The 12061-nt window shown below is 57.0% G+C and overlaps 1 protein-coding gene across 3 annotated transcripts in view; it reads left to right on the top strand.

Moving 5' to 3' along the window:
- Nucleotides 1–10648, top strand: part of PSTPIP1 (proline-serine-threonine phosphatase interacting protein 1) — a 39919-nt gene extending 29271 nt beyond the window's left edge. For 2 of the 3 annotated variants that reach the window (XM_072739181.1, XM_072739183.1), the window contains 7 exons: nucleotides 6332–6411; nucleotides 6651–6749; nucleotides 7197–7293; nucleotides 7690–7780; nucleotides 9558–9613; nucleotides 9722–9840; nucleotides 10375–10648. In XM_072739181.1, the coding sequence (XP_072595282.1) occupies nucleotides 6332–6411; nucleotides 6651–6749; nucleotides 7197–7293; nucleotides 7690–7780; nucleotides 9558–9613; nucleotides 9722–9840; nucleotides 10375–10506 (674 nt within the window). In that variant the 3' untranslated portion in view covers nucleotides 10507–10648. The remainder of the gene's footprint in view (nucleotides 1–6331; nucleotides 6412–6650; nucleotides 6750–7196; nucleotides 7294–7689; nucleotides 7781–9557; nucleotides 9614–9721; nucleotides 9841–10374) is intronic. The other variant, XM_072739182.1, reaches the window with a different exon arrangement.
- The last annotated feature ends 1413 nt before the right edge of the window (nucleotides 10649–12061 follow it).

Raw genomic sequence — 12061 nt, 5'->3', positions numbered from 1 at the left:
CTCTTCACATGTCTGTTGGCCATCTGGGTGTCATTTTTGGAAAAATGCCTGTTCAGGTCTTCTCATTCTTTAATCAGATTGGTTCTTCTTCTTCTTTTTTTTTTTAACCTTTAGTTATTTATTTGAGAGAGAGAGCAGGAGGGAGGGAGAATGTGTGGTGGGAGGCAGACAGAAAGGCCAAGCAGACTCCCTGCTGAGTGCAGGGCCCAGCTCGGGGCTCGATCCCATAACCCTGAGATCATGACCTGAGCTGAAACCAAGAGTCAGATGCTTAACTGACTGTGCCACTGAGGTGCCCCCAGATTGTTTCTTTTTTTAATGTTGAGTTATATGAGTTCTTTATATATTTTGAATTTTTTAAAAGATTTATTTATTTATTTATCCACGATAGATATAGAGAGACAGAGAGACAGAGAGAGATAGAGGTGGAGACACAGGCAGAGGGAGAAGCAGGCCCCATGCAGGGAGCCCGACGTGGGACTTGATCCCGGGTCTCCAGGATCGTGCCCTGGGCCAAAGGCAGGCACTAAACCACTGAGCCAACCAGGGATCCCCTATATTTTGAATATTACCCCCTTATCTTCTTCCATTCAGTTGGTCGTCTTTTTCATTTTGTTGATGGTTTTCTTTGCTTTGGAAAAGCTTTTTGGTTTGATGTAGTTCCAATTGTTTATTTTTGCTTTTGTTTCCTTCCTTTGACTGAAGGAACAGATCCAGAAAATATCGCTAAGGTGACATCCAAGGATTTACTGCCTATGTTTTCTTTTAGGACTTTATGGTTTCAGATCTCAAAATTAGGTCTTTAATCCATTTTGGGTTTATTTTTGTGTATGGTATAAGGGAGTGGTCTAGTTTCATTATTTTGGATGCAGTTCTCAGTTTTTCCAATGTCATTTATTGAAGAGACTGTCTTTTCCCCCACTGTATAGTCTTGCCTCCTTTGTCATATATTAATTGACCGTAGAAGCACGGGTTTGTCTCTGGGCTTTCTATTCTGTTCCATTGCCCAATGGGTCTGTTTCTGTGCCAGTACGTGTTTTGATTACTACAGCTTTGTTTATTTATTTATTTATTTATTTATAATTTTTAAAAAGATTTTATTTATTTATTCATGAGAGACAGAGAGAGAGAGAGAGAGAGAGAGAGAGAGGCAGAGACACAGGCAGAGGGAGAAGCAGGCTCCATGCAGGGAGCCTGACATGGGACTCGATCCCGGGTCTCCAGGATCACGCCTGGGGTTGAAGGTGGTGCTAAACCGCTGAGCCACCCGGGCTGCCTGATTACTACAGCTTTGTAATAAAGTTTGAAACTTGGAATTGTAATACCTCCAGCTTTGTTCTTCCTTATCAAGATTGCTTTGCCTGGGATCCCTGGGTGGCGCAGCTGTTTGGCGCCTGCCTTTGGCCCAGGGCGCGATCCTGGGGACCCGGGATCGAATCCCAACGTCGGGCTCCCGGTGCATGGAGCCTGCTTCTCCCTCTGCCTGTGTCTCTGCCTCTCTCTATCTCTCTCTGACTATCATAAACAAAAAAAAAAAAAACAAAAAAAAATTAAAAAAAAAAAAAAAGATTGCTTTGCCTGTTCAAGGTCTTTTGTGGTTCCATACAAATTTTAAGATTTGTTCTAGTTCTGTGAAAAAGTATTGTTGGTGTTTTGACAGGAATTGTATCGAATCTGTAAATTTCTTAGGGCAGTGTAGGCATTGTAACAATATTAATTCTTCCAATCCATGAGCATGGCATACCTTTCCATTTATTTGTGTCGTCTTCAATTCTTTCATCAAGGCCTTTGTTTTCAGAGTATAGGTCTTTTATTTCCTTAATTTATTCCTAGGTATTTTATTCTTTTTGGTGCAATTATAAATAGGATTGTTTCTTTTTTTTTTAAAGATTTTATTTATTTATTCATAAGACACACAAAGAGAGAGGCAGAGACACAGGCAGAGGGAGAAGCAGGCTCCACACAGGGAGCCCCACGTGGGACTCAATCCTGGGACCCCAGGGTCATGCCCTGGGCTGAACGCAGTGCTAAACCGCTGAGCCACCCGGGCTGCCCATGGGATTGTTTCTTAATTTCTCTTTTCACTAGTTCATTATTGGTGTTTTTGTATACTGCAATTTTACTGAGTTCACTTATTAGTTTTCATAGTTTTTTGGTGGAAGCTTTAGGGTTTTCTTTCTTTTTTTTTTTTTTTAGAAGATTTATTTATTTATTCATGATGGAGAGAGACAGAGAGGCAGAGACACAGGCAGAGGGAGAAGCAGGCTCCATGCCGGGAGCCCGATGCAGGACTCGATCCTGGGACTCCAGGATCACGCCCTGGGCCAAAGGCAGGCGCCAAACCACTGAGCCACCCAGGGATCCCCGTTTTAGAGTTTTCTATATATAGTGTCATGTCATCCACAAACAATGAGTTTTACTTCTTCTTTACTAATTTGGATATGTCTTTTTCTTTGCTGATTGCTGAGTAAAAATGGTAAGAATGGACATCCTTGTTTCGTTCCTGATCTTAACAGGCAAAGCTTTCACCTTTTCACTACTGAATATGGTGTTAGCTATGATTTGTCATTGATGGCCTTTATTATGTTTAAGTATGTTCCCTCTAAACTCACTTATTGAGAGTTTTTGTCATGAATGAATGTTGAGTGTTGTCAAATAGCTTTTCTGCATCCATTATTTCTAGTAGTCTCTTAAAATCCTTTGGTTTTTTTTTTTTTTTTTTTGGTGTCAGTTGCAACTTCTCTTTCATTTCTGATTTTATCTGAATCCTCTTTCTTTTGGTCTTGATGAGTCTGGCTGAAGGTTTATCAATTTTGTGTATCTTTTCAAAGAATTAGCTCTTAGTTTTATTGATACTTTTCTGGGTTGTTGTTGTTTTTGGTCTCTATTTCATTTATTTCCACTCTAATCTTTATTATTTCCTTCCTTCTACCAACCTTGGGGTTTGTTGTTTTTCTAGTTCCTTTAGATGTAAGATCAGATTGTTCATTTGGGGGTTTTCCTGTTTCTTGAGGTAGGCCTGTATTGGTATAAACCTCCCTCTTAGAATTGCTTTTGCCACCTCTCAGAGATTCTGAAATGTTAAGTTTCCATTTTCATTCATCTGCAGGTATTCTTTGGTTTCCTTTTTGAATTCCTCATTGACTCATTGGTTGTTTAGTAGCATGTTGTTCAGCCTCCGTGTGTTTCTTTTTTTTTTTCAGTTTTTTTTTTTCCGTGTAGCTGATTTCTAGTTTCATGCTGTTGTGATCAGAAAGGACGTTTGATAGTATCTCAATATTCTTAAATTTACTGAGACTTGTTTTGTGGATTAACATGTGATCTATTCTGGAGAATGTTCCATGTGCACTTGAAAAGAATGTGTATCCTGCTGTTTTGAGGTGGGATCTTCTCTACATATCTAAGTTCATGCGGTCTAAGGTGTCAAAGACATTGTTTCCTTACTGATTTTCTGTCTAGATGATCTATGCATTGATGTCAGTGGAGCGTTAGTCTCCTAATATGGTATTACTGTCGATCTCTCCCTTTGTGTTTATTATTATTTGCTTTATATATTAAGGTACCCTACATTGGGTGCATGGATATTTACAACTGTTATCTCCTTTTGCTGGACTGATCCCTTTATCATTGTGTAATGCCCATCTTTGTCTCTTATTACAGTCTTTTTAAAAAGTCCATTTTGCTTGATAGCCGTAGTTTGACCCCAGCTTTGTTGCTGTTGCTTCCATTTGCATGGAATATCTTTTTCCATCCCTTCACTTTCGACCCGTATATGTCTTTAGGTTTGAGGTGAGTCTCTTGCAGGCAGCATATAGATGGGCCTTACTTTAAAAAAAGATTTTATTTATTAGAGTAAGTGAGAGCGGGGTGGTGGGGGCAGTGGTGGAGCAGAGGGTGAGGGACAAGCAGACTCTGAGGAGTGCAGCGCCTGGTGCCAGGCTTGCTCCCACAAGCCTGAGATCAGGACCTGAGCCGAAATCAAGAATCAGATGCTCAACTGACTGAGCCCTTGGATGGGTCTTATTTTTTATCCATTCAGTCACCCTATGTCTTTTGTTTTTATTTATTTATTTATTTATTTATTTATTTATTTACCCTATGTCTTTTGATTGGAGCATTTAGTCCATTTCTATTTATTTATTTATTTATTTATTTATTTAAGATTTTATTTATTTATTCATGAGAGACAGGGAGGCAGAGACACAGGCAGAGGGAGAAGCAGAATCCATGCAGGGAGCCAGACGTGGGACTCGATCCTGGGTCTCCAGGATCACGCCCCGGGCTGGAGGCAGTGTTAAACCACTGAGCCACCTGGGCTGCCCAGTCCATTTCTATTTAAAGTTATTATTGATAGGCATGTGTTTATTGACATCTTGCTGTTTTCTGGTTGTTTTTGTAGTTCTCTTGCTCTTTTCCTTTGTGATTTGATAACTTTCTTTAATGTTATACCTGGATTTTTATTTTTTTGTGTATCTATTATCAGGTTTTCAGTTTGTGGTTGTTATGAGGTTCATATATGATACTCCGTGTATACAGCAGTTTATTTTTTGTTGATGGTTGCTTAAGTTCCAACACATCCTAAAAGCTCTATATTTATATTCCTCCCCTACTTTTTATGCATATGATGTCATATTTCACATCTTTTTATTTTGTATATTCCTTAATTTTTATACCTATAATTGGCTTTACTACTTCTGTCTTTAAACTTTCATACTAGATTGATAAGTGACTGACCTATTATTTTTACAATATGTTTGCTTTTACTGGTGACATTTCTTCCCTTTCATAATTTTACATCTAGTTATGGCCTTTTCTTTTCCATTTAAAGAAGTCCATTTAACATTTCTTGTAAGGTCAGTTTTGTGATGATGAACTACTTTACTTTGAGAAATTCTTTATCTCAATTGTGAATGATACTCATGCTAAGTAGAGTATTCTTGGTTTTAGGGTTGTTTATTATTGTTGTTTTTTAAATCTCTACACCCAATGTGGGGCTCGAACTCACAACCCTGAGATCAAGAGTTGCCTGCTTCTAACTGAGCCAGCCAGGCACCCTTTAGGTTTTTGTCTTTTTTTTTCCTAGTTATATTTTTCAGCTCTGCTTGCTTTATTTTTAATATTTTCTATCTCTTTATTGAGGTTCTGAATTCATCCACTCTCAAGTCTGATGAGCATTTTTATGACTATTACTTTTTTATTTTATTTTATTATTTTATTATTTTATTATTTTATTTTTTTTTGACTATTACTTTTAACTCTTTATCAGGTATCTGATGTTTATCTTTGTTCTTTGTTTTGTTCTTTTCTGGGGTTTTTGTCTTGTTCTTTCATTTGGAACACATTCCTTTTCTCCCCATTTTGTGTGTTTGTTTATATGTGTTTGGTAGGCGACAGCGGAGGTCTTATGTAGGTGGGAGCCTGGGGGGCCCAGTAGCACAATCCTTCCTGTTCACTAGAATCAAGGCTCTAGAGGTGTCACCTGCGTGGGGCCCTCTGCCGCCTTCCTGTCGTGATCTGGCCGTGACAGCGGCAGGCTTGCTGGTGGGCAGGGCTGGCCACTGAGTGGCTAGTGGACAGGGTTGGCTGCAGCTGCTCCAGGTGCGCTGGTGCGGGAGGTTGGCCCCCAGCAGTTTGGCCGCACTGTTGCATCCCCGTTTGTAACAAATGAGGAAATTGAGACACAGAGAGCTTAAGTAACTACCGCAGGTCACAGAGCCAAGTAGTGATCTGCGTGTGAACCCAGGCTGTCTGGCTCTGGAGCCCGGGACCTATAGCAGCCGTCATGGGAGACAGACCCACTCCCCCCCAAGCACACGGAGGCTTCTCTGGGCCCCCGTCTCTTCCATTCTTCCATCCTTCACCTGATGCCAGCAGCCCCCAGCCCCAGCATCCTTTGTGTCTGTTGGCACACCTCCTAGGACAGAGAGCTCACCCCCCGCCCCCTGCGGAAACGTGCTCCCTCCTGCTCCGCCTCTCCCGGGACCCAGCTGCTCCCTTGGCTGGCAGACAGATGCCCCCCAGGTTTCTAGGACTGGAGGTTCTACTCAGCAGCTCGCATCACCCCCCTCAGTACCGCCCTCTCCCAGCCTGTCTCCTGTGCAGCAGGTGTGAGAGGGTGGGACCCAGGGGTGCCAAGAGGCCTGGCCTCGCACCCTGAGGCCCGGGGTGTGCGGCTGCCCTGGGCCGCCCAGAGCGCAGCGGGGGAGATGGTCCCCCCCCAGGTGCCAGACGGGCGTCCAGGGGAAGTACCGGGCCAGGGAGGAGGGGGCTCCGCAGGGCCCCGGGGGGCTGGGGCGCCGGCCCGCCTCCCTGAGGACCCCTGTGCCTCCAGAGCGGGTCTACCGGCAGACCGTGGAGCAGCTGGAGAAGGTGCGGGGCGAGTGGGAGCAGGAGCACCGGACGGCGTGTGAGGTGAGGCCCCACCGCGTCCCTGCCTCCCGCGTGTCCGCACCCCCGTGCGCCCCCCGTGTGCCCCCTGTGTGCCCCGTCGCAGCCAAGCCCACAGCCACGCACCCTGCACCCCTTGCCGCTGACCCACACGCAGACGGAGCCCCTAGCCCGGGTGCTACGGGGGTGCCGGGCCGGGCTGGGGACTGGGTTCGGGGCTCGGGCCGCAGCCTCGCGTCTCCGGCCTCCCTGCCCGCCCCCAGGCCTTCCAGCTGCAGGAGTTGGACCGACTGACCATCCTCCGCAACGCCCTGTGGGTGCACTGCAACCAGCTGTCCCTGCAGTGCGTCAAGGACGACGAGGTGCGGCTGGGCACAGGCGGGGGGGGGGGGGCGCAGGGGGCCGCGGTGGCCTCGGCCTCAGGGTCCTGGTCCCCACCCTGCTCACGGGGCCACCAGTCCCACTGTGCACACGCTTGGGCTCTGCCTGGCCCCCGCCCCGGCCTCCCGGCGGCGCTCAGAGGAGCCTGGGCCTCGGGGCCTCTCACAGGGACCCCAAAACCTGGCTGCACGGTCCCCGCTCATCCCCGGGGCCAAGTCACTGTCCCTCTGGCGCTTCCTTGTCCTTCGGAGGATGGAGGCGCGTCCCGGGGACCCTGGGCCCAGCAGGTGCTCGGGAGCCCAGAGAGGTGGCCGGGCCCCAGGGCGCCCCGCAGGGAGGAGGCTGGGGGTTGGGGGTGCTGAGGCCCCCTGAGCCCCACCTGGAGTGCGCGGCCCCCTCAGCCCCCCCTCGGCCCCCCTCACCCCCAGCTCTACGAGGAGGTGCGGCTGACGCTCGAAGGCTGCAGCGTGGAAGCCGACATCGACAGCTTCATCCAGGCCAGGAGCACAGGCGCCGAGCCCCCAGGTGAGTCCAGCCCGGGCCGCAGAGCCGCGGGGCCCCGGTGTCCCCAGGAGGCCCGGCCCCAGCCCTAAAGCTCCTCTCTGGACAAGGCGGGTGGCTCCGTGGGGACAGAGCAGTTCCCCGCCGGGTGCAGCAGTGAGGAGAGCTGGAAGGGGGGCGGGGGGGCGCCCCGGGGCCTGCTGGGCTCCCCTGGGTCCAGAGCCCGGGACGCCTGCTCTCCGTGGGGCCCACAGCGGGCGCCTGAGCTGCGAGCGGCCTCTCCCTCAGCTCTGAGGCAGCCTAGGGCCGGACGGCAGCTGGGGTCCCCGTCGGGGTCTCCGCATGGGGACAAGTTGGGGTAGCAGGTGGCAGAGGTCCTGCCTGCCGGGGCCACCCAGCCTCACAGCCTGCTGCCCGCAGCTCCGGTGTCCTTCCAGAACTACTACGACCGAGAGGTCACCCCGGCAGCCGGGAGCCCCAGCACGCAGCCATCCTGCGGCATGATCAAGAGGTGAGGCGCCCGCTGGGCCTGGGCCTGGCCCCTCCACCTGTGGGCGGCCCTTCCTCACCTGCTTGCTGAGCACCCACTGTGGGGCTGCTGTTAGGTGTCGGGCACTCTGGGGAGAAGCCGACTCAATTAAGCCTCATGACACCCACAGCCCCAGGGGTCCCAGGCATTAAGCAAATCATCATACCCGCTGACTCAGCAGTGACTGTGCTCAGAGCTACCGAGACCCCAGGCTGGCCCCCTCGTCCCTGAGCCCCACTGCTGGCCTGTGTTGGTGACCGGGCTGTCGCGCTGCAGCGGGGACGCTGTGGCTGGTGCAGATCCGGGCACAGGGCAGGCCCCACACAGCGACTCTCCCGGCCCCTCCTGGCCTGGCTGCAGGGCCCAGGGGCCTTGCGTCACCGCATCGCTGCACCGGTCACTCGCCTTCCCTGGGCCCAGAGAACCTAAGGACTTGGTTCGGGCCTGGGGTGACCAGGGTGAAGGCCCACTAGGAGCAGCACCACCTGCCCGGGGACCCCTCGGCGGCCGGCTCCTGAGGGGCCCTTGGGCCCTGCCGGCGGGCGTCTGAGCATCCGCGGTCTCGCGTGGTACCCACGCCCCCACCCCAGGGCCCTGCGACGCCCTCTCCCCATCCAAGCTCATGCAGAGAAGGCCCTGCCTGTGGGTGGTGGGCAGGATGGGGACGGGTTACGGGCCTCCCAGGCCTCCCAGCCCCCGGAGCCCCCGGCAGGCCGCCCCGGAGGCAGGGAGCACAGTGTGCCCGTCCAGGAGCCGGGAGAGAGCAGTGACCCCAGGGGGGCAGTCACAGCCTCACAGCCGCACCGAGTGTGACCCTGGGGCACGCAGGCCGCCCCGCAGCCCTGGGGGGACCTGGACCTCAACAGGGGGCCGTGCAGACGACGGGATGGGAGAGCTCCCGGGCGTAGTGTCGAGGAAGGACAGACGGCAGAGACAGAAGTCCCACTGGGTGGAGGCGGCCTGGCTCCTGGGGGGGGGGGCGGCATGGGGGTCACCATGGGGGGGCAGCACGGGGAAGGGGCCAGCGGCCGGCACAGGGGTCACCATGGGGCCCGGCACAGGAGGCCAGAGGGGAGCCGGGCGGCCAGGACTCGGGAACCGCTGTCCCGGTGCAGCCGACTGTGGAGCCGGGCGGCGGGGCCTGGGGCAGCCCCCACCCCCACCCTGAGCTCGCTCCTCCGGCCGCGGCCCCACTGCCCACCCCCTGCCCGTCCCCCTGCCCGGGGTCCCCGAGGGGCAGGGCTGTCCAGTTAGTGTGGGGCCTGCTGGGACCTGCTGGGCCTGTGCCCCCCTGAGTCCAGGTCCACACACACACACGTCCGAGTTCCCATCCCGCCGTGTCCCCCCCCCCGAAGGTCCGACCCACCCTGGCTCCCGCGCGCCCAGGGGGCCCCTCCATCCCGCACACGCTCCACCCGAGCGAAGCCCCCGTGACCTGCAGCCTCGCAGGGCTTGGCTCCACCCCACGACGCCCGCGCCTGCCTGGCCCTCAGCGCTGCCCACTTCGTGGGGTCCCCCCGTTTTACTTCGCGAGCCTCTGTGACTCCCGCCTGCCGGGCTCGGAGCCCCCACCTGCGAGGTCAGGGCCGGCTGGGCCGGGTCGCCGTGGGGTGCAGGCCCCGGGCCACGAGTGGGCTCCCTCACCAGGCGGATGGAGCGGCGGTGGGGGGCGCAGGGCCCCAGGAGCGGGGACGGGGGGCCTCCTTGGGGAAGGCCACCTGCCCCCCACCCCGGGGCCGACCTGCCTTCCCGTCCGCAGGTTCTCCGGGCTGCTGCACGGAAGTCCCAAGGCCTCGGCAGTGGCAGCTTCCGCAGGTGACTGCGGGGGACGGGCCAGCGCTGCCCTGGGGGGAAGGGAGGCCCCACAGGGCACAGGGGGCTCAGCCCAGGATGGGGGGGGGCTGCGGGCTCACACGGTTTCAGCCTCTGCAGAGACCCCGAGCGTGGCACCGGGACAGGCCGAGGGCGTCTACAGCAGCATCGTGGTGAAGGAGGCGCCGGGGCCCCCTGCCTACCGGGCGCTCTACGACTATGCGGCCCAGGTGAGGCCAGGCCCCCGCCCCCCAGGGCTGCGGAGGGGGCGCGTGCCCCTGGAGCAGCACCCAGCCCTGGGGCTCAGCTGCCGCTGGGGAGTGGGCAAGAACGGGGGCGCCCCTCGGCTGGGCCTGGGCCACAGGGCGGCTGTGTGACCCTCGGGTCCAGGCCGCTCCCTGCTTGACGGGAGGGTCGCAGAGCCCCCTGGGCCCACCCGGATTGAGGCCCGGGGCTACGGGGGCGTGTGGACCCCCAAGCCTGGTCTGTGTTGGCAGGGGGAGGAGAGGGAGCGTCTGCAGGGCAGGGGTCAGTTCAGCAGTTGTGGGGGCTGGGGCAGCGGGGAAAGTGGGGGGCCCAGGGCGGGGGAGGCAGCAGGCTGAGCCCCACAGGGCCCTCCTCCCTGCGAGCCTGCAAAGACCCCCCAGCCCTGGGGCCCCGCCCACCTGGCGGCCAGCTGGCACCTGCTGTCTGGGGCGGGTGCCGACTGGACCCTGCACCCCCGCGGCCCTTGCAGCCCGGCCTGCTCTCATTCCCTTGTCCAGAATTCCGACGAGTTGAACATCTTCGCGGGGGACGTCCTGGAGGTCATCCTGGAAGGGGAGGACGGCTGGTGGACAGTGGAGCGCCACGGGCAGCGCGGCTTCGTCCCTGGCTCCTACCTGGAGAAGCTCTGAGGGGCGGAGCCCCCCGACCGCCCTGCTGTCCCCGCAGCCCCGCTGGGCCGGGATGGGGTCCGAGGGGGGCCCGCCCCCCCATGGTGTTGGCCGCTCCCTGCGCGGTGTCTGCACCGGGAATAAAAGAGTGCGTTGCCCTCTTCCTGGTCTGCAGGGTCCCGTTCACTCTTCGGCCCTCACGTCCAAGTGTCTAGTCCAAGATGGGGCCGTGGAGTGCGGGGAGGGAGACGTGGGGTGGGGGTGCACCGGGACAGCCCCCCCATCTGCTGGGGAGGGAGCAGGGCCCTGGGCCCAGACCGCCAGGGAGACCAACACCTGGGTAAAGGGAAGGGGGGGGAAGCGGGAAGAGGGGGCGATGGGGGTGATGGGGACCTGGAAGGGCAGCGGCAGGCAGGGCACCCGGAGGAGAAGGGCGCCAGGTGGGGTATGAGCACGGGGGGGCGGGCGAGGTGGGATCGCCTGGAACACTCTGGGATGAGCCAAGCTCAGTCTGCGGAAGAGGCAGCGGCTCTGCTGCAGGGAGGGGGCCGCGTGCAGCGGGGAGGGCAGCCGAGCACCTGCTGGGGCAGTGGTCCTGCCCCCACACCCAGCCAAGGCCCATGGGAGGCCTGGAGGCCAGGGAGGCCGGGGAGGCTGGGGCTGGCACCTCGGCCCGTCGGCAGGAAGCCCTCCCGGGCGGGGGTCCCCTCTGATGCTCTTGGGCCTCTTCTTGCACCCGGAGCCCAGGAACAGCTGCCGCCCCTGGCCTGGGAGGCCCGGCTCGGCCGAGGCACCCGGGGCGGGGGTGGGGCGGGCCCGGGCAGTGGGGCCTGGTGGCTCCTGGGTCCGGGCCTGAGCCGCGTGGAGCCCGCCAGGCCGCGGGGGGCGGGGGGGGGGGTTACGGGCCCCTGAGGAGCAGCTCACGCGGCCTGGACGGCTGCCCAGTGGGCCCAGAGGCCTCGGTCCTGCTTTGCTCAGGGAGCCCGCGAGCGGCCCGGGGACCAGCGATGGGACCGTCCCGAGGCTGAGGGCACCACGGGCTTCTGAGGGTCGGTGACCCAGGAACAGCGCGGGACCGGGAAGGCTCCCCGGGAAGGGGCAGGCCCTCCGCTCCGCCGCGTCCGACGCTCCGCACGGGCTGCGGGAGGCCCCACACCAGGAGCCGCAGGAGCCGCGACAACGGTGCCGGGGATGGGCCGCGGCACCAGCAAAGCCCCGGGCCCAGGCGGGGAGGGGACCGTCCCGCGGCCCCGCAGCCCCAGCCAGGCCTCCTCCTCGTGGCCGAGCAAGCCTGGCGCCTGGCCTCAGGGACACGGGCGGACACGGGGCGGACATGGGCTTGGCAGGCGGCTGGCGGGCCGCGGGGCCCAAGCAGCAGCACCGCGTCGGGGCGGGGGGTGGGGGCTCACCCACTCGGCTCCCGGGGGGCGGTGGGAGAAAGGGCCTCGGGCTTCTCAGAAAAATCAGATCGAAGCTGAGATCCTTCTGGAAATGTCCTTTTCCCCTGTAAGGCACATCCTACAAGAGAACCGACCCCACGCCCGGACACGACTGACGCCCTAAGTAGGGATGTTGG

This window comes from Vulpes vulpes, chromosome 15 (assembly GCF_048418805.1).
Source record: "Vulpes vulpes isolate BD-2025 chromosome 15, VulVul3, whole genome shotgun sequence".
NCBI lineage: Eukaryota > Metazoa > Chordata > Mammalia > Carnivora > Canidae > Vulpes > Vulpes vulpes.
The sequence above is the reverse complement of the archived record's forward strand: the minus strand, read 5'-3'. Positions and strand labels throughout refer to the sequence as shown.